Genomic DNA, 23,657 nt, shown 5'->3' with positions numbered 1-23,657 from the left:
AGAAGGAGTTGAGGAGATGATACTCTGTAGTGCCTCTCTTTGTCACCCATACGTAGTCATGTTATTACTTTACACCAGTGATGGACGACCTGTATTGCTTATTTACAATCCAGTGCCACATATTCCAAATGTCCTGGTTTTACCTGTCCAATTCATTCAAATGATCAATCGCCTGGGTGAATTAGACAGGTAAAACCGCGTCATTTGTGGCACTGGATTGTAACTAATGAATCCAGGTTGCTCACCACTGCTTTACACCATCTCTTGTCATTCACACGCGCTGCTTTTGTGTCGCACCCCCCCCTTCCCCCCTACACCCAAACTCAATCCTCCCTCCCTCCCTCTCTCTCTTCCTCTTGTCGTCCGCTCATGTGATGATCCTGTGTCTTCGTACACATGCGCAAACATAGTACATAGTTTTATTCTGTTTGTAAATTTTTGAGTGTACAAGTTTATGCACTTAATGTGACTGTGAGGTGTCACATGCAACGTTTTTTCTAAGCATTCTGTATGTAGTGATAGTATAGCAAAGGCAATTTCTACTGACTTAAAGGTATATAAATATACATATACTATATATATATAAATATGAATAATAAATATAAATATATCACAGAAAGGACATATGGACCTGTGTGCTGTAGGAACCACTCCACTCCACTCCACCCCCTTCGATGAATGGACCTACCGTACCCTCATACCACGTATGACCAATCACGATGCACCCCTGTAAATCTACTGCTGATACGATTGGCCTCTCACTCTGTGCAGCGGAGCAACCTGGCTGCTTTTGAATGTTTTGAGCTGAGCTCTCTCACTTTAAGATGCCTGCTTTCAATGTGCAGTGCGTAACGACTAGTGCTCTTTCAGTCTGAGATGGCTGCTTTGAGTATGTGGTACCAGACTGCCAATACTATCTGTGTTATTATTGTGTTTCTTGTGTTTGGCTTTTATGTTTAATGAGGCTTTGGGCTGTGTTCACGTCTTTGCAGCAAACTGACTTTGATAGGGACAATGTGGCTTGCATCCAAAGTGTTTACAGTATTGAAGAGATTGCACGCCACATTTAGTCTTCAAGTGAACTATCATGAAATAGTGTGATTTCCATTTTACTGTATATGCTGTGTGGTGTACATATCGGTTATCACAAACTCTGTGTTTGTGTAACATATCAGACAGTTAGCTAATAACACCACAGTGAAGAGTTTTCTTGGGGCAGTTAGAACTGATGAACATATGAAAGGGAGTGAATCTAGTTGATCATTTTTTTGCAGAAAACCAAAATTCATCTACTTCTCTGCCTCCTGCCTGTGTGTTGTTAATATCAGCCATGTTGTTAGTGATTGGCCAGGTCTCCAGGAAAACCACTAATCAGAGTGGACTTGAGTGTCATCATTCCTGAGGTCAACCAGCCTGCAGGAGGATGATTGGAGGAAACCTGATGGCAGAGAAACTAATGAAATTTAACTGATGGCAGAGGAAGTATTGAGTTTAAAACCGCAATGTTTGAAAGACAGTTTTGCAGCACTACGTGGTGATTTCAGAAAATCTTCATAACCAAGGAACTAGAGCTTTCAAGAATATCTGCAGACACTTATGTGTCATGTTTTCTGTGGGAGATGTGATGTTATCGGTTCCTCATCGAGCTGCTGATATTATGCACTTATTAGATAGGCTACTAATCAAATCAATCAAATGTCATCAGGTCACTTTTGCCGCACATCATCATCAGTGAAAGTGTGCTGCTTGTGTTGTTGTTGCCTTGGTAATGGAATAGCATGTAGTCTTAGTGGCACAGTCTAATCTGGTCTGGTCTGGCTTGTTCTGGTTTGATTGAGAGACTCAGTTCATCGCATCAGTTGTAACCACATCATGCACAGTAGATTTTGCAGTAATTCAACACGTAGTAGTCTAATTTATCTTCTATTTTGTATTACGTTCTACTGCAAACACTGCAAAAATATACTGTGAGACTCCTGAACAGTGAGCTGAGCTGTTGATCAGTCCCATTGAGCTGCACTGGACAAGGGAACTTAAACTCCCTCAGGGTGCATCGTGTAAACACTAAAGAGATGTAAATATAGTGATGGTTTAAACCTAGAGGGTCTTTGGTAAATATTCAGCAATGGAATGGGTGATTTTCTATCACCACTATCTGTGGTGATCTCATGATGTAGAAGAGGGTAGCTGCTCCATCAGCTGTAGAGATAATGTAGATAGTGATGGAGATCGGAGAGGTGGTAGTAGGTTATATGGTAGGTAGCGACATAGAGACATGTGGGGTGGCGCTAGCACATTTGATGGACAAAGAGCAAGTAAGATGATCAATATTATCTGCACATGTGTTGGCCAGCACAGTTTTTTGATAACGTGTTTACAGACCGGAGGAACCCTTATCTCCATAGTCACTGTACCACCACCATCACCACCACCACCATAATCAAGAGTGGAGACATCATATCTTCATGTGATCATACCTCATTACAGTATGTTACCACAGTATATCACCATCACCATAACCATAATCCACCACCACTGTAACCCATCCTTCCCATAATGCATCATTCATCACCATAGTCCACCATTACCCACAACACATCAGCCTCCATAACACTGATGTCCATCAGGCAGACATGCCCTCATCCGCCGTTTCTGTGTGCTTCCATTCTTGCTCCCATTCAGCTAGCTCTTAGTCTACTACACAAACAGTAAAAGGACATTTAAGGTCATATCATATGGGCATTCTTTTTTTTGGTTTTTCTTTTCTACTTTCTCTCTTTCCCTCCTCTGGATGTTCTTTTTTTTGCATTGTATATAATAAACATGATTGCTGTGAATGGTGTTTTTCTGCTGAGGTGAGCTGCGTGCTCCACCCACCATACTGTACATGGGCAGTAGTTTCAGTGTCTCTATTTGAGTGTTGGAAGTTTAACCAGTCAAAAATGTTTGTGTACACTTAACACATTGTCAGATATCAAATAAACGTGGAACTTATGCAACACCATGGAGGTCTCTGTTGTTGTTGTTGTTGTTGTTGTTTTGTCCTGTACTGTACAGTATGTGAGTGTGACCCACTTTGTAATTTGATACTTCCAGGGTGTGATTTGTAGTGTGTGTGTGTGTGTGAGTCTGCGCGTGTCTGCGCGCGCGTGTGTGTGCGTGCGCGTGCGTGCGTGCGTGTTCTGTATTTATATCCCCACATCTGGGGAGTTCATTTAATCTCTGGCTAGACACAGTGACCGTAATGATTAATGTAACTGTAATGCTGAGGGAAAACTACGTGCCTCTTCTGTGTCTTTTGTGATTTTTTTTTTTGAGAACCTGCTTTGTGGCTACAAGAGGGGTCCTGTAGTAGCCTACATGGGGTCCGTGGTGTAATGGTTAAGGAGTTGGACTGTATACACATTACTATAGTAGATCACGGGGTTGTAGGTTCAATCTCCACCCTTACCAACCCCTTCCTCCCTTTATGGCTGATGTGCCCTTGAGCAAGACACCTAACCCCATCTCCAGGGACTGTAATCAATGCCCTGTCATAACAGTCTCTTTGGATAAAAGCGTCAGCTACATGTAATGTAAAAGTAGTGCATGAGGTATTGTTATGATGGAACTCTTCATATAAAGGTCTCCATCATCATGCACTGTAAGTGAAAACCCAACTCCGATTGTCATTAAGACACAGCACTCCACAGCACACAAGTGTTCACTGCACACTGCACACAACAAATTTGTATTTATGCCTCACCCGTACAAGGGGGCAGCCCCCAATGTCGCCCTAAGGGAGCAGTACGACGGGACAGTACCATGCTCAGGGTACCTCAGTCATGGAGGAGGGTGGGGGAGAGCACTGGTTAATTACTCACCCCACCAACCTGGCAGGGTTGAAGACTGTAAGACTCATATCAGCACACACAGGGCTCAGGGAGATCGCACAGAAGAATGGATGAAAGTAAATTCAATGTTACTCATGAAATGAAATACTGTATAACAACTACCTTAACATTACCTGCAATTGAAATGGTTGAAATAGTCTCTTTGTCTATATTCAACTGGTTTTACAAGTTTTACCACCCAAGTGATTATAAGCGACAAAATAACTTTAAGCATTATCTACTAAAGGCGGCACATTATGGAACTCTATTCCACTGCATATAAGGGAATGTCCCTCTTTAGCCACCTTTAAGATGGAGTATAAAAAGTGGCTTCGAGCCCAACAAACATGTTCACACTGATGGTCTGAGCCTCTACACAGTGTACACGCACACACGCACACACACACTCACATAACACATGGCCCTATTTTGGGACCTTTTTCTTTTCTCTTTTCCTTTTATTTACATGCATGCCTTTTGCTTCTATAGTGGGTTTTATTTCTTTTGTTACTAACAGTCTGTTTTGATATTGGATGAATGTTTGGGATTTTAAATTCTATTGCTTGTAAACATCTAGCCTGCCTATTTTGGACACCAGATGGAAATTAGCCCTTGGGCTACAATCTGGCATATTTACATATATGTACATGTATGTATATGTTCATTAATGTGCAATGTCCTGAAGAAATAAAGTAAAGTAAAGTAAAGTAAAAGTAAAGTTAAAATACATGGCTACTAGTAGTACCACACTACTACAACTATTACTGTGTAGGACGTTATGATTGTAGGCCTAGCCTATAAGATCTTGCACCTCGTTTGCACACAGCCAATTCCTGGCATTTGCATGCGCCACATCGCTAGATTAATTAAATCAAAATGTTAACTACATTCTGCCTACATTCAGCCTATTACACACTGCATAGTAAGAGCAGGAACTCACTTCATTATGAATAGCCTATTATATTCAGTAACAGTAACAGTAACAGCAGGAACTGAAGACTTAGGGGTGGAAATCATGTGGAATAGAGTTTATAATAGGGCTGCACGATTATGAAAAAAATTATAATCACGATTATTTTGGTCAAAATCATAATCACGATTATTAATCACGATTATTGATTTTTGCAGATTTTTTTGAAAATGATAACAAGATGAAGTATAACCAAGAATGAATTACATACAGGATGAGCAAAATAAAATGAATTGTAATAATTATGTAAAGGCAATAGCATGAAACTTAAGTGGACAGATTTCAGGCCAGAAACACCAGCCTGTCAGTAGGCCTATGTTCTGGGTTCAAGGACAATCTCAAAAGTAGGTAACTATTGCCACGATTAAATCACGATTAAAATCATGAGTTCGATTTCACTATGCTATCACGATTTTGATTATTTTTCGATTAATTGTGCAGCCCTTTATACATAAAAAATAATTAAGGCCTAGCCAATTAGAATTGTTGTTGTGGTCTTATTATATTATTATTATTATTGCTGTTGTTGTTCTTGTTGTAGTTGTTGTTAATAATATTCTAACTCTGAGGGCATGAAAAGAGCATGGTGATTTCCAAAAAAAGGTCTGAAAAGAGCATGTCCGTCCCCCCCCCCCCCCCCCCCCCCCTAAAAAAAGGTGTCTGTGTCAATAAGCCTTTTGAATGATATAACGGAATCCATTGCCAAAGGGACTCGTGGTGACAGCTCTATGCAAGGTGTCATCTATTCTATTTATAGTGCAATTCGAGGCAGATGAAATTGCTTCATAAAAATCAAGATAGGCCTGTGTGAAAAAGCCGTATACCACAGGGGAAAAAACATAGATAGGCCTAATGAAAACATGCACTTAAAATAGGCCTACTAGACTAGAATAGACAATATACTTATAATTTAAAACGCACTTTCAAACAAACAAAAAACAAAAACAAAACAAAAGGTCATCTGTCCTGCTACAAGCGTTCATTGGCAAATGCAAGGCGCGCACGTAGCTCACGCACAACATAAACAGCCGCTCCACAGAACTGGGGAGACTTTTATCATAGCTAACCTCTACGCTCTCACTTCCTGTCTAGCGCCGTGTCAGCAACACTACTGTAGTGACTGTGAATCATTGACACGAATCTGTCTTGGTAAGTCTGGAGAAGTTTGTTATCAGCAGCATCTCACCTCAGTGCGCACATCTCCGCATCACTGGCTATTGTGACTTCCAGTGGATCGGATCCTATTTTCTCATCTAAAAAAGGGTCTGCAGCACAGCTCTAAATAAACAGGCAATGAAGCTAAGCTAGCTGTGTTAGCTCCCTTAGTTTACTGTAATAAATCCAGCTGGTTTGTTGCCAGCTCCAAATGTAGAGTGCCACTGCATTAAAAGCCTACTGAAGTCAAAATTATCACGTCGTCAATAAATGTCTAAACACTGTACTCTTCCGAGCAGTGGCAAGTAACTACCAAGTCCACTGCATTTATAATAAAGTCATGTTGGTAACTGTGCTCTTGTTGCTGATTATTTCCAAGGTTGTTTGGATCAGGGCTCTCTATGTGGTGCCAGTTTAGTGTGTGCATGCCCGGTGTCATGTAGAACTACGTCGTGTATGTTAAATGTTATGTTGTTGTCTTTCCCAGACGCGAACATGTGCGAGAATCATGCCCATCATTCGTTCCTGCCCGACTACTCACACTGGGGACACTCATTCGGTAACCTGAACGATGTCGACGACGACGATGATGATGATGGCAGGTAGGGAAAGTTCGCGATGACTCGGCAACCAGTGGCAGGCTACACGTGAAAACTACCCTGCAAGTTATGTGATGTTATGTTTTGGTCTCTCTGAGAAATTACGTGATGATGACGTGTACAATACAGGGACAAAATGTCCCCAAATGCCTGTGATAACAGCATAATGAGATTGTTATTACTCAGCTATAATAGAATATCAATAGCAAAAGAATGCTGCAATAACAGTGTAACAATATTGTGATCAGATTGTGCAAAACATAGCTTGTTGTCAGGAACGCATGATAGGCTACTCTAACAAGGTGCACTGTATCGTCTGTCTTCTGAGCAATGGGGAAAATGAACCATCTTATTGTTTGGCCAAGAAGTAATGTTGAGCGTGTGATTGGTTGTTAGGATCTATATGGACTATAATGCCACCACCCCGATGGACCCCGAGGTGATTGATGCCGTCACCACGGCAATGAGGCAGGCGTGGGGCAACCCCAGCAGCAATAATATGCCAGGTACACAGACACATAGACACAGACACATACACAGACACACACATACACACACCTGGCAAACCCCAGCAGCAGCTATCGTACATGGCAGACACACACAGACACACACACACACACACACACACACACACACACACATGCGTGCGCGCGCACACACACTCGCGCACACACAGACACACACACCTGGCAACCCCAGCAGAAACTACCTGGCAGGTGCATGCATAAATATTTCCCAGGTACCGTACAAACATACACTGTAAATGTACCAGCTAAACACAAACACCTGCCAGATAGACACACAAATGTGTCAGATACATTCAATGCTTTTGTCAATGACTGTGTGTGTGTGTGTGTGTGTCTGTCTGTCTGTCTGTCTGTCTGTCTGTCTGTCTGTCTGTCTGTCTGTCTGTCACATTGTAGCGGTAAAGGCGCGTGACATCATTAACCTGGCCAGAGAAAGTGTCTCAAGAATGGTGGGCGGGAAACCAGAAGACATCATCTTCACATCTGGAGGGACGGAGGTACGCAGGAGGTTTGTTTGTGTGTGTGTGTGTGTGTGTGTGTGTGTGTGTGTGTGTGTGTGTGTGTGTGTGTGTGTGTGTGTGTGTGTGTGTGTGTGTGTGTGTGTGCGCGTGTGTGTGTGCGCGTGTGCTTTCCATCTTCATGTTTGTGTGTGTGTGTGTGTGCACGCACGTGTGTGTGTGTGCTCTTTCCATCTTCATTTTCATTCATGAATCTAAAGGAAGTTCATGTTGATTGGTTTACGGCGTTGATATTGATGATGATGATGATGATGATGATAAGTCACTAATGCTAACATTAGCACCAATAGTTACTATTGGTGCTAATGTTAGCATTAGTGACTTATCATCATCATCATCAATATCAACGCCGTAAACCAATTGCAGTTTGAGAGAAGTTTCCAGTGTGAAACTGTTAGTCTTCAAAAAACTTTTTTCCCCAAAACATGAGCCTGAAAATGGGGGGTCGTCTTATAATCAGGATCGTCTTATATTCGGGCTAATACGGTACTTTTATTGTATATATGTATTGCATTGCATTATAGCAATGTAATAACAACTGTACCATATAACGTGCACATGAACACACCCCGTGTAGTGGTATTAATTTTCTTGTTGGAGGTATTAAAAATGGTATTAAAAAGCATTAAATTGGGTGAGCAAAAATGTGCAGATACCCTGTAATAGTAAATAGTAATAGTAAAACACTCACATTACTTCCATTTCTAGAAATGTCAGTAATAGATTTATGGCAGTTGTAATGACACAAACACACTTTGTTCGTGTGTGTGTGTGTGTGTGTGTGTGTGTGTGTGTGTGTGTGTGTGTGTGTGTGTGTGTGTGTGTGTGTGTGTGTGTGTGTTGCAGGCCAATAATTTGATGATGCACACAGCAGTAAAGCACTACTGGAAGAGCAGAGAGTCTGTGGAGAACGAAGGGTTAAATTCGGCGCCGCATAACGACACAACAACGCTCCCCCACATCGTCATCTCCAACGTGGAACACGACTCGATACGGCTGCCAGCACTAAACCTACAGCTAGAGGGCAAAGCAGGTCACACACACACACACACACACACACACACACACACACACACACACACACACACACACACACACACACACACACACACACACACACACACACACACACCACCTGACTGGGTTGAGGGGCATCTTCACCTGTCTGCCTGGATCCTTTAGTCTCTGTTATGTCCTGACCCAAAGTCCAACGCACCAGAAATGGAATCAAGTTTTACTTGTTTTTATTATTTACATGTCCAAAGTAGTAAATGTAGAAAAATGAAGTGGGGGGTAAATAAAAGTGTGTGCAAAGTGTGTGGATGTGTGAATGGAAATCAAAGTGTAAAAAGGTGCAGGAGAGGAGGAGAGGCGGCGGCCTCCATCGTTGCTTCTGGCATGCTTTTGAGTCCTGTTAATCACCGCCATAGCGCGGCGCACCTGGGTTCCGGAAACCCGTGCTGCGCCTGTGAAGATAAACCTACACTGCTACAAAGATAGCAAACTATGAATTAAGCAATATTAGGCATTTTTTGTCCAATTGTTTCTAGTAATTTCCAGTAATCAATGTTGCTATATTTTCCACTATGGCTAAGACTCAGTGGGTGGGAGAGTTGCAAAAATATTCTTAAGTCTAAAAGGGGGTCCGTGCTGAAAAAGTTTGGGAGCCACCGTGTTTGTGTGTCCTCTAGAGGTGACGTACGTAGCGGTGTCCAAGGCAACAGGACGAGCGGAACCAGAGGACGTGGTTGCTGCGATACGGCCCAACACCTGTCTCGTCTCCATCATGACCGCCAACAACGAGACCGGCATAGTTATGGTGAAAGACACACACATGCAAAAACACACACACACACACACACACACACACACACACACACACACACACACACACACACACACACACACACACACACACACACACACACACACACACAGTGCAACACTCTTGCAGCACATTTTGGTAACACTTTGCTTGACATGTCCCTGCATAACACATACATAGCAGCTGTTATATTCATGATTGTTTCATTCGACATTTATACCAAAACTTTCATGAACATTGACACTTGTCAAAATAAAAGTTAAACAAAGCAGCATTGCAGGTTTTGTTTTGAACCCTTCCCGATAGCAACCAATCTTCATCAATGATTTACCCCAGTGTCAGGGAGGGAACATTTGATTGAAAAATAATATTTGCTCGACCATATTCTGTCCCTGGTACTGGAGTGAACCATTGACACAGATTGGTTGCAGTTTGGTATGAATGTCTAATGAAACAGTCATGAATCCTTCATGCAAAGTGTATAACAGCTGCTATGAATGTGTTATGCAGCAGGGACACGTCACGTTAAGTGTAACACACATTTTATACAGAGGAGGTAGCACAGACTGCATAAACGGTTTCCTAAAGGAACAGTGGACAAATGCATGAAAGCTTTGGTTCAGTGCAGTACCACCAGAGCAATACTCGAGTCGTGCTAAGAAGTGTTGTGTGCATAAAGGACAACTCAACATAAATTCTTTTTGTATGTGTAACCTCTGCAACAAAAAAAGGCAACGAAAAAGTACCCCAAACACAATTTCATTGCCTTTTTTGACAATGACAATAAACTCTTGAATCTTGAATCTTGAACTGAGCAGGAAGTGTGATGATGACGCGTCTTCCTGTTGTGCTCTCACAGCCAATCAAAGAGATCTGCCAGCGGGTTCGAGCCGCTACCAAGCAGCGGACGCATCCCAGAATCCTCCTGCACACAGACGCGGCCCAGGCCATCGGCAAGATCAGCGTAGACGCCAGAGACATGGGGGTGGACTACCTCACCATAGTCGGACACAAGGTGCGTATCAGTAGCGTACTGTATAATGTGTGTACACTAGTAGTGTTTGTATTTTATGATTATCAGTGTGTAGTGTGCCCTAGACATATGCTGTGTCTAGGACTGGGTACCGAAATTCAATTCTTTGATGGAACCGAATTAAAAGCTAAGGTTCTACTTGGCATCGAAACGTGCCTTGTCTGTCGGTTCCACGTTTCGGTTCCTGAAGTCTGACTGTCAGAGCCATCAAATGTGTGTTTAAGCACGCGGCCATTTCAGCCAATCACAAACTGACCACGCTCCTCTTCTTCCCGTTTCGCACCTCATTTAAACGATTGATAAGACAGCTGATTTTCAACCAGCTGATTGTACTATTGAGAAACAAAAACATGCCGTCGAAAGCGTGGCTATATTTCAGGAAAGTAGATAAGGAAGGAGCGTGTTGCAATATCTGCCATAAATAGGCTATCATGCAAGAATGGCAATACATCCAACCTGTTCAAACACCTGCTCTTGCATTCAATTAACTTGCGTGCAGAGAGTTGCAGCATCTTTACAACGGTAACACCGTCAATCTCAACTATGCCTGCTGCAATACCGTCAACCTCAACTCTTCAGGGAGATGTCTCTGACTCCTTGGACACATGTTTTTCCATGAAAAGAGCTAACTTAGAAAGAACTGGTCTTGTGTTGGGGAGGTAGCCTATGTAGCCTATTTAGACCGTCGGTTTAATTCGAGGGAACAAAGAACACAGCGACAAAAAAAGATTTCCTCTCTATCCGGCTGGAGAATAACGCCATTGTTTACTTGAAGTAGCGGCCGCTTAAGGTTAAATAACTGTGGATTGAAAGAACATAAAAACGTTCCGTAAAAAACTGTAAAAAGCTAAGAATCTCAGCTTTCGAACAAGCCCTAACACATGTCTGTAGGTTAAGGAGATCGCTGGCTGTTAGGAAAAAAATGACGAGATAAAAAAAATGGTTGGAAAGCGCTATTTTTTCACTTGCAACAGCGGCCGCTTACAGTTCAATAACTTTTGAATGAAAGAACATAAAAACGTTCCGTAAAAACCCGGAAAAAGCTAAGAATCTCAGCTTTCGAACAAGCCCTAACACATGTCTGTAGGTCTAGGTTAAGGAGATCGCTGGCTGTTAGGAAAAAAATGACGAGATAAAAAAAAATGGTTGGAAAGCGCTATTTTTTCACTTGCAACAGCTGCCGCTTACAGTTCAATAACTTTTGAATGAAAGAACATAAAAACGTGCCGTAAAAAACTGTAAAAAGCTAAGATTCGCAGCTTTCGAACAAGCCCTAACACATGTCTGTAGGAGAAGGAGATCGCTGGTTATATATATATATTTAGGCCTATATATCGTTTAGATTAGGACTCTTTAGCTTAGATTCACCATGGCGTGAAAGCACAGTGTTGTCGCGGCTACTTGCAGCAGCTGATCATACGGCCCAGTTCTAGTCCCTGTATGGAAATGCGTGCGAGACAGCACCATCGAGCCCCCCTCAAGTTTCATGAATGTTTAGAAGCCCAGTTGTGTTAGAACAGTTCTGCAGAACCTAGTAGAAAAGCCCCAGCTGTCGACAGACTGGGTAGCGTAGGCTACATTAAAAAATCATGTCAGGCACGCTTGACATAGGATTGGTACCAGAAGTGAAGTTGCACCGTACAGCAGAACAATTTTAATCAGACATGAGTACATTTATCAGTATCAAAACCGTTTATTATAGGCTACTTGCCAAGCCATGCCGAGAGGACAACTTGCAGCATGCAATTAATCATGAATGCTGTATAGAATTAAATGCCTTTAACCCGCCATTGCTTAGGCCTAACGATGAGCGCCGCCTTGTGGCAGGCAGGGAAACTCATGATTTACAGACCCGTTACGCCATCTACTGGCCACTTTGGGTAACTGCAGGTTTAATTCAGGGTTTCTAGGAACCGAAAATGGAACCGTTCTGGTACCGGAACCGAAACGAAGGAACCGGAAATGGAACCGGAACCGAAAATTGTCAATCAATACCCAGGCCTAGCTGTGTCTCAGATGGTGCACTTGTGCACTTCAGACACTATGTTTCAATGCGTAATTAATGTGCCGTACACACTGAAGCATGAACACTGATGGTAGTCAGACACGTGTGTATAGTGTGTATCAGTAGTGTGTAGTGTGTATAAGCAGTGTGGCAGAGACATCAGTAGTGTGCTGTGCACTACACATACGTATGCATCATTAGTGTGTATAGGATAGTGTATTTAACAGTGGTGTGCCACAAACATGGGTATGGATCACCTCACTACATTGTGTGTGTGTGTGTGTGTGTGTGTGTGTGCGCGCGCAGTTCTACGGGCCTCGGGCTGGAGCGCTGTATGTGAACGGACCGGGCACTACCACCCCTCTCTACCCCATGCTCTTTGGAGGGGGACAGGAACGCAACTTCAGACCAGGGTGCAGTATCTGGCTCATTTGCCTGTCAATTTATTGTTACCTCCGCCAGGAGGTTATGTGATCCGCCAAGTTGTGTGTGTGTTCGTCACGCTGCTATTACACGACCTGCCACAGGGTGCGCAAAGACCACTGAGTGAGCTGAGGAGGAGCCCTGAGCACCACGGCGAATATGCCACACATGTGTGCCTTCACCTCCACGGCACGCAGCCACCGTGGCAGAGCATTGAAGTGCTATGAAATTCATTACCGCTCCGCAGCCAAAATCACTATCAACGAGCAGCCTTGGCTACACCCTAGCAGATTGTTTAAGTTCACATTGCTGCCACAAAACATTTATGGCTCAAGGAAATGTGCGCGTGAATTGCAACAGTGTGTTAGCCCGTGGTGATTTGTAGCTTCCCCACGCACTGAAGCCATCAGGACCACAAAACATTCCATAGGATAAATAACGTGGTGCTTAGGCCTTATTACTTCACTTCATAACGAATGGATGCTGGAGATGCGGCGGACAGTGATTCTCAATAAGGAATAGAGAGCAGCGGGTGCCGATCATCTGTCCACGGCGTTAAGACCAACTCGCAATATAAAAGTCTTATGGCTCGCTATTCAAAGGTAGGAGGAGCTCCAGCTCCTCAAACAAGTGTAGTGTTTGGGCAATATGATCCCGTTAGTTGCGGCCAGTCGAGTCGACATGTCTCGCAAAGCAATTGCGTTCGTAGCACAGCGTTGGTGCCACAATATTGAAACAGCTAGAAATGATACAAGTAAATTTATATCCCAAAAGTTTGTTTAGCCTGACGAAATAGCCCAAAACCACAGCTGACACTCCACAACCATCCATGCACTGCCACTGGATAAGGGCCTTCTTGCACATTTCATTCTCATTCAATAATTAAGTGAAAGTGAAAGCCCATTGGGAAACTCCAACTCCCATTGTCATTGTCACACAGCACTTCACAGCACACAAGTGAACACTGCACACTGCACACAACGAAATTGCATTTATGCCTCACCCGTGCAAGGGGGCAGCCCTCAGTGGTGCCCCATGGGGAGCAGTGCGGTGGGACGGTACCATGCTCAGGGTACCTCAGTCATGGAGGAGGATGGGGAAGAGCACTGGTTGATTACTCCCCCCACCAACCTGGCGGGTCGGGAGTCGAACCGGCAACCTCTGGGATGCAAGTCTGACGCCCTAACTGCTCACCCATGACTGCCCATTAAGTGAACAGCTCAAAGTACAGTATGTTGTCTTGTTAATACAAATTACTGCGCTCTAGGTCCGCGACACAGTGGTTGGAGACCACTGCAGTAATATATAGCCTAGGAGTGCCAACTTGGCCTAATACAAATTGTGCTTATAAAACAAAGGTTGCGAATCTGAGAAGGATGTGCACTTGGTTGACAATGATGTTTTTTGTTGTTGTTGCTTTATATATTAAATGGTAGCCTAGTGAATGTATAAATCTGCATACCACATCATGACACTATACCCTATTGTCCAAAGCGAACTGAACTTCCTTGGCGGAGGTCTGCATTCTCTGAATGCATTTCTAGTTTGTTTATTTTTTTTGTTTGTCTATATCTTTGGGCAGCCGTGGCCCTACACCTCCATCCATGGCTGAAGTGCCCTTGAGCAAGGCACCCAACCCACATTGCTCCAGGGACTGTGACCAATAGCCTGTAAAATACAGCAAGTCGCTTTGCATAAAAGCGTCAACTAAATGTAATGTAATGTAATGTCTATATCTGGCTGGCTGGCTGTATTTCTCTCGCCCATATTTGCTAGTGTATTAGTTACCAAAGTAACTTAAAATGTTAACATATCTGTCATAATAACAAATGAAAGGGTCTTTAAAGAAATGCAATGTCTCTTCTCAGGACTGAGAACACGGCGATGATTGCTGGACTCGGGAAGGTAAGATGACCAACAATGGTTTTCAATCACTCATTTCTGTCGGAACACTCATGTATTTATTTTGGTGCTTGCTGCCTGAGTTATTGCACTTGGCCTGACACTTAGGGCGTAATGTGTAATCACTCAATTACTGTGTAATTAGCGTCTCATAATCTGGGCTATTAAACCGCATTATATCCTCAATACACTTTGAGCACATCTCTTGGAGCACTTAATATAATTACTTTAATATTTTATGAAGATATTAAACCGATCTCAATCGGATGGGTTAAACCTCCCACCCCCATCCCCACCTCCACCCCCCCTGCAACTCACCCCTGGCGTATTATGTAGTGGGAGCGTTTGTTTCCGTGTAGCCTTTCTGGTCTATTATAAAGCCCCTCTTTTATTCTCTGCTTTCATTCTCTACTGTCTTTTCAGCCTTGCTCAGCGGTGCAAGGGGCAGATATCCTGTGTCAAATTAACAACGCTTTGTCTGCTCTGTGTGTGTGTGTGTGTGTTTGTGTGTGTGAGTGTGTGTGTGTGTGTGTGGGTGTGTGTGTCTGTGTGTGTGTCTGTGTGTGTGTGTGTGTGTGTCTGTGTGTGTCTGTGTGTGTGTGTGTGTGTGTGTGCGTGTGTGTGTGCGTGCGTGTGTATCCTGTGTCCTGCAGGCAGCGGAGCTGGTGAACACACACCTGCCAGAATATGAGAGCCATCTCTCGGACATCCGAGGATACCTGGAGGAGAGGCTAGTGGTGCGTTGAGGACGGACAGCCCTTGGGCATGTTCAGCTTGGTTAACTAAACATGCTGTATAGTACTGTATTGGAGGTCACAGACAGGTCTATGGGCATGTTCAGCTCGGTTAACTAAGCGTAGTGTACTTGTATGTGGGGCCACAGACATACCTTGTGCATGTTTGGCTTGCTTAACTGAACAGACAGGCCTTGGGCATGTTCGAGTTGGTTAACTCAGAGGTTCCCAGACCCCCATATACCGGTTGACCTTAAAGGCCATAGGGCACACAGGTCATAGATTAACCAAGGGTGGTGGATTGAAGTTCAAGGGGTCAACCAGCAGTGCATTCAGGTGGCTCTGGCTTTCCAATTGGCTCCATTTGATAATCTGCTTGCTGATTGGTTACACTCGATTGTCTGCTCTCTCTTGCCACTGCCACGGGCCGGCCTTAGTTCAACTTAAATGGTTACATAGGTGCAGCATTAGCTTGCAGTACTACGACATTATCTGTACTTTCCTCGGTAATAATACAATAGTATGTTCTCTTGTAATATAGTGTGCAGTCGTTTACATATACCAATTAGCATTGTGTTGTGCTAAAGGCAAAACTAAAGTTGGGCCAGTGCAGGCATTATATCTATTTTATCACCCGGTGAGCAGACAGAACGTCTTCTGATTGGCTGAGCAGGTGTCCTTTATTCCCCGGTAGCAGGACACCTATGATGTCATGCGGACGTGCGGGCGTCCAAGTTGCTTCTTTTCTAACTTTCTGGCGAAGTGCCGTTACTAATTCTATCGCATCTGGTTGTCTAGTCAAGACCCCGTTAATAATTCTATCGCATCTGGTTGTCAAGTCAAAAACCAAATCGTCAATTCTATCGCATTTGGTTGTCAAGTCACCCCAACGTTCTGCGCGCGTCCTTACATGCCTTCGATAGAGGCGCGTCTCACTAGATTAGGAAGTTGTGTCCACCATAGCAACATACCAAGCGCAGTGGTTAATCTACTTTCTTACGAAGCCTTAGATCAACATATTAATAAATTAATACTCAAACGCTGGTAACCGGGTGATAAGCGGAATAGGGGCCTTCGAGGTGTCCCGATATCAAGGGAAAATGGTCTTGGCGAAGCGAACAGCCCTTCGGCTGCGCCGTTGGGCTGTTAGAACGCTCCACCTCATCCATTATTTCCCTTGATATTGGGACACCTCGTCGGCCGCTATTCCATGCATATGAATAATACCCCCATATACATAATATGCGTTGCTGTTGATCATTTTGTGGTGCTTGATTTTCATTTTGTGGTGCTGCGCCACAGACTGGACTATATTCTGGGAAACACTGGTGTGATAATGAAGATAACTGCAGTATATTTTGTGCAGTTTGAGAATTATTTTGTCCCACCAACCTCCAACTGACAGTACTGTATAGTGTATCTTTTGCACCTTCTCCTCTACATTTTTCGGGAACGGACTACACCCCATTGTGAGTTATAGACTCTCTGATCTGATTTAACCTCACCTCTTGTCTCCTATAGGCTGTGTTTGGGGAAGATAAGCTTCGCTTCAACGGTCACTTCCCCGGCTCAGAGCGGATTCCCAACACATGTAACGTGTCCATCCTGGGTTCAGGAATCGTGGGTAAGATGGGTATGGTGGAGGGGGATATGATGGGCTGAGGGTGAGCAGGGGTGGGCAGAGGGACACAGTCATACAGCATACCACCAACACTTGTACCTTCAGAAAGCACCAGCCCATTGTGAATGTAATGTATGCTACTACTTAGGTTATGTAATTGCCTATCTTAATGAAATTGGTGAAGTTGGTGGGTGCTGGCCACCTGTGTGAGTCTCATAGGGCCAGGTGTAGTACCATAGGGCAGGTCTTGTACCACAGGACCAGTTGTGATTGGTTAATAACTCACCTGTGTTCACCTGTGCAGGTCGACGGGTGCTGGCCACCTGCAGGAGACTCCTGGCCAGCGTGGGAGCTGCGTGCCACTCAGGACAGGTCGACCGGTAAGCAGCCTTAATAAATATAAAGTGTGTGTGTGTGTGTGTGTGTGTGTGTGCGCGCTTGTGTGTGTCTGTTACATGCGGCTCAATCTATGTAACAAAAATACCCAAAAGACAGCGCCAAAACCAGGAGATTCAAATTTACCAAAATATTTTACTTAAGTAACTTGCAAGTTTACAACACAAAGCCAAACAGAAACAAACCAAAAACAAAATGACCAACGTGGAGTCTACTGCTCACGGGCCTTGTGCACAAGGAAGGAGTCCATTATATAGAGGGGAGGAGAATTGCGAGCAGGTGCGCCCACTGCGCTGGTAATCAGGAGCGTGATGTAGCGCAGCCTCGCCAATGAAGACGCGCAGTCGTCACAGTGGGTCTTTCTCAAAGCCTAGGCCAGTGTCCTTCCAAGTGTATCAGCCTAATTAGTCACGCACAGTGATTGGATACCCTTTATTAGTCACACCCAGTGATTGGATATTCTGTAGAGTTCACCAAAAAGTATCCAATCACTGGGCGTGACTAATTAGGCTGATACACTTGGAAGGACACTGGCCTAGGCTTTGAGAAAGACCCTATGTCCTAGGCCCTCCTGTATCCTGTTGAGCTGTGGTGTTCCTGTATAGGCTGCCAAGAGTGCCCTGCGTCTGAGTGTATTATTTAAATGTGTGTGTGTGTGTGTGTGTGTGTGTGTGTGTGTGTGTGTGTGTGTGTGTGTGTGTGTGTGTGTGTGTGTCTTAGGCCCTCCTGTATCCTGTTGAGCTGTGGTGTGCCTGTATAGGCTGCATCTGAGTGTATTATTTAAATGTGTGTGTGTGTGTGTGTGTGTGTGTGTGTGTGTGTGTGTGTGTGTGTGTGTGTGTGTGTGTGTGTGTGTGTGTGTGTGTGTGTGTGTGTGTGTGTGTGTGTGTGTGTGTGTGTGTGTGTGTGTTTGTGTGTGTTTGTGTGTGTATGTGTGTCTTAGGCCCTCCTGTATCCTGTTGAGCTGTGGTGTGCCTGTGTCGGCTGCTAAGAGTGCCCTGCGTCTGAGTGTGGGCCGCAGCACCTCCAGAGAGGACGTGGACACTGTGGTGGAGGACCTGAAGGAGACCATCGACACACTGGAGAGGATGAATCAGTAGCAAACGCTATCGCGTACACACATGCACACAGGCAGGCACGCACACATGCAAGGCAAGCCAGCAGGCAGGCAGGCAGGCAGGCACTCACTCACGCACACATATTCTTTCTTGTTGTCTATCTCTCCCTCTCAGACATGCTACATACACACACACACACACACACACACACACACACACACACACACACACACACACACACACACACACACACACACACACACACACACACACACACACACACACACACACACACACACACAGTCACACAAGAAGAGTCTCTGAGAAAGCTGTATTTTTCCCTTTCAGACGGAAAACCATTTTATATTTCTGATTTGTTTTATGTAGTTAAATTAATTGTCATGAAATGTCTGTTTGTGTCAGTCTAATAAGTGTACTTCAAAAAGGAATACTAATTATGCCACAAGATAGAAATGTGAAATAGCACATTACCATTCAAGACACACAGCATACTCTTGTGCAGGGCAGGATTAAGATGGCCCGGGGCCCCGAGGCTACAGGTTGCAAGAGGCCCACCCCCCGCAGAAAAAGAAATCTAAAATCTAAAATCAGCTAAATAACTAAATCAGGGGGCCCCTGGCTGGTGGGGGCGCCTAGGCTGCAGCCATATTTAGGCTGGCAGTTAATCGGGCCCTGCTCTTGTGAAATAAATACACCTTTGGGTGTGTGTGCTTAGAGATGTGCTTAGAGACAGTATCTCAAAGTAAGTGCCATGTACAGTATTCCTTTTGCCTGTGCTCTCAACACGTATGACTAGCCGATCCACATTCTTATCAGCTGGGTCAGTGAATGAGCAGTGACATCATTTTAGCATCACATATGTACCCCTCTCTCAGAAGCTGTTACACGTATATGGATATTATGTAGATATTACATATACACGTATATGGATTACACATTGGCTTTGGTCTCTTGTTTACATGTAAACGGGATTTTAGAATGCACATTTCAAATCTACAGTTTTAAAAAATATTGCATTTAGCGGGCCAAAACGCACCTGTCACAATGGAGTTTTGATTTTTATTCACGTAAAGAGATTAAAAATGATCTGTTTTTGTAAGTATCCGCATAATGTGTAATCAGCACCTAAGTATGTGTGCTGTTGGCCAGTAGAACTAACTCTGCTCACTCACCTTACAAATTGGAACCTTTCTAATCTTTTGCAGTTTCTGCAGTCTTCTGTGTATCTAAAGCCTTATTCCGACGGGACTAGTTTTATGTATGGACATGGGTAAATGTGATTTTTATCTCAGGACGTCGGTAAAAGAAATGGCTGATTTGGACTGCATTGAAATAACTTATCTCAGTAAACAAACAGAAAGTAGGAGGGGTTACTCATCACGCACCGTTGTGACTGGACTTGTCGTCACGCGTGTGCCAACTCAACAATATATTATTGATTTTTGAGCACATTATTGCGCATCCATGGAGGCTTTTGGTCCCGTGGAACAATTCTAATAATTGCCTGTTGGTTTACTAACCCATCAAAATCCATTCTAATGCGTCTGCATGAGTGTCCTTTCATTTGGAGAGTGCGTTTGACCATGCTGTCTGATTTTGACAGCGAACACAGCTTGGAACAACTCCCTAAAACAAAACGGTTTACTGCAAGTCAGTAATGTTTGCAAGCCCGGAGAGATTGGATATATTTTGTACGTTTCGTGCGTTTAACCAGACATTTTTACATAGGGTCGCATTCGGCCGGGATTAGTATTACCCAGGGTAATTTTCCCGGACCGTTTTACAGGAGGTAAAACTCACGGTGAGGTTTACCCGACATACGCCGCTATCTTTATCTTACTGGCGCTTTTGGACGGGGGTAAATTTCCCCGTTATTATTACTTTACCCCAGGTCCTCCCATTCTAGTCCCGTCGGAATAGGGCTTAAGTCACCATGTCCCTTTTCATATGTCTTAACTAATCATAATAGCAATAAGAGGTTTGTTACCCGTCTTCAGTTCTCAGTTCAAAACATACTTCACATTATGTGGAGAACTTTTATCATATGACATGTCTTTGCACAATCATGTTTTCTCTGAAATGAAATTTGGTGAATTTACTCTGTAACTCACAGAGACTCAGCCAAATATCATTGTGCTGCTGATTACTTCCTTTAAAGCAATACGCACCACCATAAGCTCCAACTACAGAAGCTAGCTGACGCTTTGTGTGGCTTTCCTGAACGTGTCTATGGACTACACTTCTTTTCAGTGGTAGTACTGTAGTTGTTTCATGCTCCACTTTGCTGAAGACATCTGTACCCAGAGCGAGCTGTTTCTGCAGTTATCTGTATGCTCAAGCAGGACATTTATAAACTACCACATTCATCGTACAGAGCTATTACGTCATACTTCATTAAAAACTACCATCTAATACTGTACATTTAGGACTAATACCTCCCACAGACAGGACGTTTTTAAACTACCACCTACTATGGTACAGTAAAGACCAACATCTGACACAGGACAGTTTTAAAATAACAATCATACAGTACTACCAGTTTACACCGTACAATAAAAATCCTGTACGGTACATTAAGGATTTACATTTCGTGCATGACATTTCAACAGCTCCCACAGAACTTAAGACATTTAAAATGACCATGCAATGGGAGTTCGCATAATCTCATGTAGGGCATCGTCACCTACTTCTACGACTGAAATGACACTAGACAGAAATGTGAAGGACTAAACAGGGAAATGCTGTGTGTGTTTGTGTTTTTATTATTATTGTTGAAAAATAGTAATTATTCCTATTTTTAAAGTCTGTTTAAAAAAACTACCACTAACAATAATAGCTATAGATGGTAGTTGAGCCAAAAGAATCTTGTGTTTATTTTGTAAATCATTTTAAAGATTGACTCTTACTCATTTTTCTTGAATGGATATATTATAATATGTAGTATAATTGTATATGATGAGCTTCAAGACTTCTGATTGCCATGTTTATGTGGATTATGAACAGTTTTGATGTAAAAATGGTTTTTAATACTGAAAAATTCTTTTCCTAATATAAATGTATTCGAAACCAAGTTTAATGCACTTTGTTTTGTCACTTGAAACATCTTGATAAAGACAAACTGTGACCATCAAACACACATGACACTGTGTGTTGTGTATTTTGCTATGTGTGTGTGTGTGTGTCTGTTTGTCTGTGTGCGTGTGTCTGTCTGTGTCTGTCTGTGTGCGTGTGTCTGTGTCTGTGTGTGTGTGTGTCTGTGTGTGTCTGTGTGTGTGTCTGTGTCTGTGTCTGTGTCTGTCTGTGTGCGTGTGTCTGTGTCTGTGTCTGTCGTGTGGTGGAAACTGTTATGTAAGAGGTGGCGTGAGTGTGCGAGACAGCGTGCCTAGATAACCCTAAGGCCATACAGTAATGGATGCTCTGTGTGCAACGTTACCAACCCTCCCTCCCAGACACCTTGAAACGAAACGATACTTTCTAAACTGCTCAGCTTTTAGTTTGTGGTGGCCCGGTTTGGTAGGACATAGCTTAAGTCCTGAGTCCTTTGGACAGCTATGCTGAGGCCCAAGGCAGGGGTGTCAAACATGAGGCCCAGGGGCCAGATACGGCCCGCGAGATGATCTAATCTAGCTCCATGTTTGAAAATGATAATATATATATAGGAATGACAAAACTCAACTGGCTTTACTAAATCGCTACAGTGGAGACAAAAAAGTGAAAATGAGTTCACCAAAGTGAACATGGACATTCACAACATTGAGCAGTTCACTGAGAAAATGGGACAGACAAGTAGAGGAGTGCAACTCAATATGATCCACTAGCAATACAATTCTGTGAATATGAAGCAAAAATGTGCAATATTTCACGATATCTTTACTGGTCTGACCCATCTAAAATCAAATTGGCTATATGAATGTGCCCCCTGAACCAAAATCAGTTTGATATCCCTGGCCTAATAAGGCCTTGTGGGAAAGCTTATGGACAGCAATGCTGAACCAACCTAATGATGGGCCAAATGTTTGCCATGCCAGGGCCATATCTGCCCAACAGTATAAACAGCTATGCTGATTAGAGATGGGGTTTATGTCTCTTTGACAGGATCTGGATCATAGTGGCTCGTTCCTTTCAAAGAGCCGTAAAATAAATGTTCTTTTGGCTCTTTTTAAATTATTTGTTCAGTGTTAAGAATGTAATATTTTACTTTTTTTGACCAAATAACAACTGATTATCCTCTTGCTTCTAAATACCGCTTCTGCCACTCTTTAAGGCAGACAATTGTGTTTTTTCCCCAAATGTAAGTACTCACGTTAAGGTCACATGCTTAAAATGAATGAAAAGTGAACGAAAAAGTAGTTGAGTGGCTCCCCCAGCTGTGATCCGGTTCCCATCGTTCACTTCTGGGAGCCGTTCCAAAGAACCGGCTCGTTCGTGAACGTCACAATAATGATAGCCATCATCTGAGTAAGCATCAACAGGATCTGTATCCATGTTTTCTTTGCTCTCCTCCATATCTTACCATTTCCTCTTCTCTCCACCTTTTTCCTGCTTCTCTAGTCCTCTCCTCTTTAGCTTTTCTCCCCTCTCCCCTCCCCTCCATATCACCTCCTCTCTCCTCTCCCTGTCTTCAACTCTCATCTCCTCCTCTCCATATTCCTCCATTCCTCCTCAATGTCTTCTACTCTCCTCTTCACTCCTCTCTTCTTCCTCTCCATGTCTTCCCCACTCCTATTCTCCTCTCCATATCTCCTCCTTTCCTCCTCTATGTCTGCCACTCACCCCTCTCTCCTCCTCTCCATATCTCCTTTCCTCCTTCATATACAGTATTCTACTTTTCCACTCTCTTCCTTTCCTTTTCTTCTCTCTTCCTTACCATTTCTCCTCCTCTCCTCCTCCATGTCTTCTACTTAACTCATATCTCTCCTTCTCTCCACATCACCCCCTCTCTCCTCCTCTCCACATCTCCTTTCCTCCTCCATATACAGTTTTCACTCTCTTCCTTTC

The 23,657-nt window shown here is 43.5% G+C and overlaps 1 protein-coding gene across 2 annotated transcripts; it reads left to right on the top strand.

Moving 5' to 3' along the window:
* Positions 1-5,849: 5,849 nt before the first annotated feature.
* On the top strand, positions 5,850-18,879 carry scly (selenocysteine lyase). 2 transcript variants are annotated; one of them, XM_063202001.1, is made up of 13 exons: positions 5,850-5,991; positions 6,485-6,599; positions 6,993-7,102; positions 7,520-7,620; positions 8,488-8,674; positions 9,333-9,460; positions 10,326-10,481; positions 12,811-12,917; positions 14,796-14,832; positions 15,483-15,566; positions 17,085-17,187; positions 17,489-17,564; positions 18,146-18,214. In XM_063202001.1, exons 2-13 carry the CDS (start codon positions 6,493-6,495, stop codon positions 18,183-18,185), a joined length of 1,236 nt encoding a protein of 411 aa, XP_063058071.1. In that variant the 5' UTR covers positions 5,850-5,991; positions 6,485-6,492; the 3' UTR covers positions 18,186-18,214. The 2 variants fall into 2 exon arrangements, with proteins under 2 accessions (XP_063058071.1, XP_063058070.1); XM_063202000.1 differs by lacking the exon at positions 18,146-18,214 and adding an exon at positions 18,524-18,879 and having other exon boundaries at positions 5,851-5,991.
* Positions 18,880-23,657: the final 4,778 nt, after the last annotated feature.

Source organism: Engraulis encrasicolus, chromosome 6, assembly GCF_034702125.1.
Source record: "Engraulis encrasicolus isolate BLACKSEA-1 chromosome 6, IST_EnEncr_1.0, whole genome shotgun sequence".
Taxonomy (NCBI): Eukaryota; Metazoa; Chordata; class Actinopteri; order Clupeiformes; family Engraulidae; genus Engraulis; species Engraulis encrasicolus.
This window is presented reverse-complemented; position numbering and strand designations above follow the sequence as displayed.

Coding starts and splice junctions, on each gene's coding strand:
- scly (XM_063202000.1), top strand. CDS start 6,493: ATGTGCGAGAATCATGCCCATCATTCGTTCCTGCCCGACTACTCACAC. Junction 7,621..8,487: donor TCACATCTGGAGGGACGGAG/GTACGCAGGAGG, acceptor TGTGTGTTGCAG/GCCAATAATTTGATGATGCA. Junction 15,567..17,084: donor ACCTGGAGGAGAGGCTAGTG/GTGCGTTGAGGA, acceptor TGTCTCCTATAG/GCTGTGTTTGGGGAAGATAA.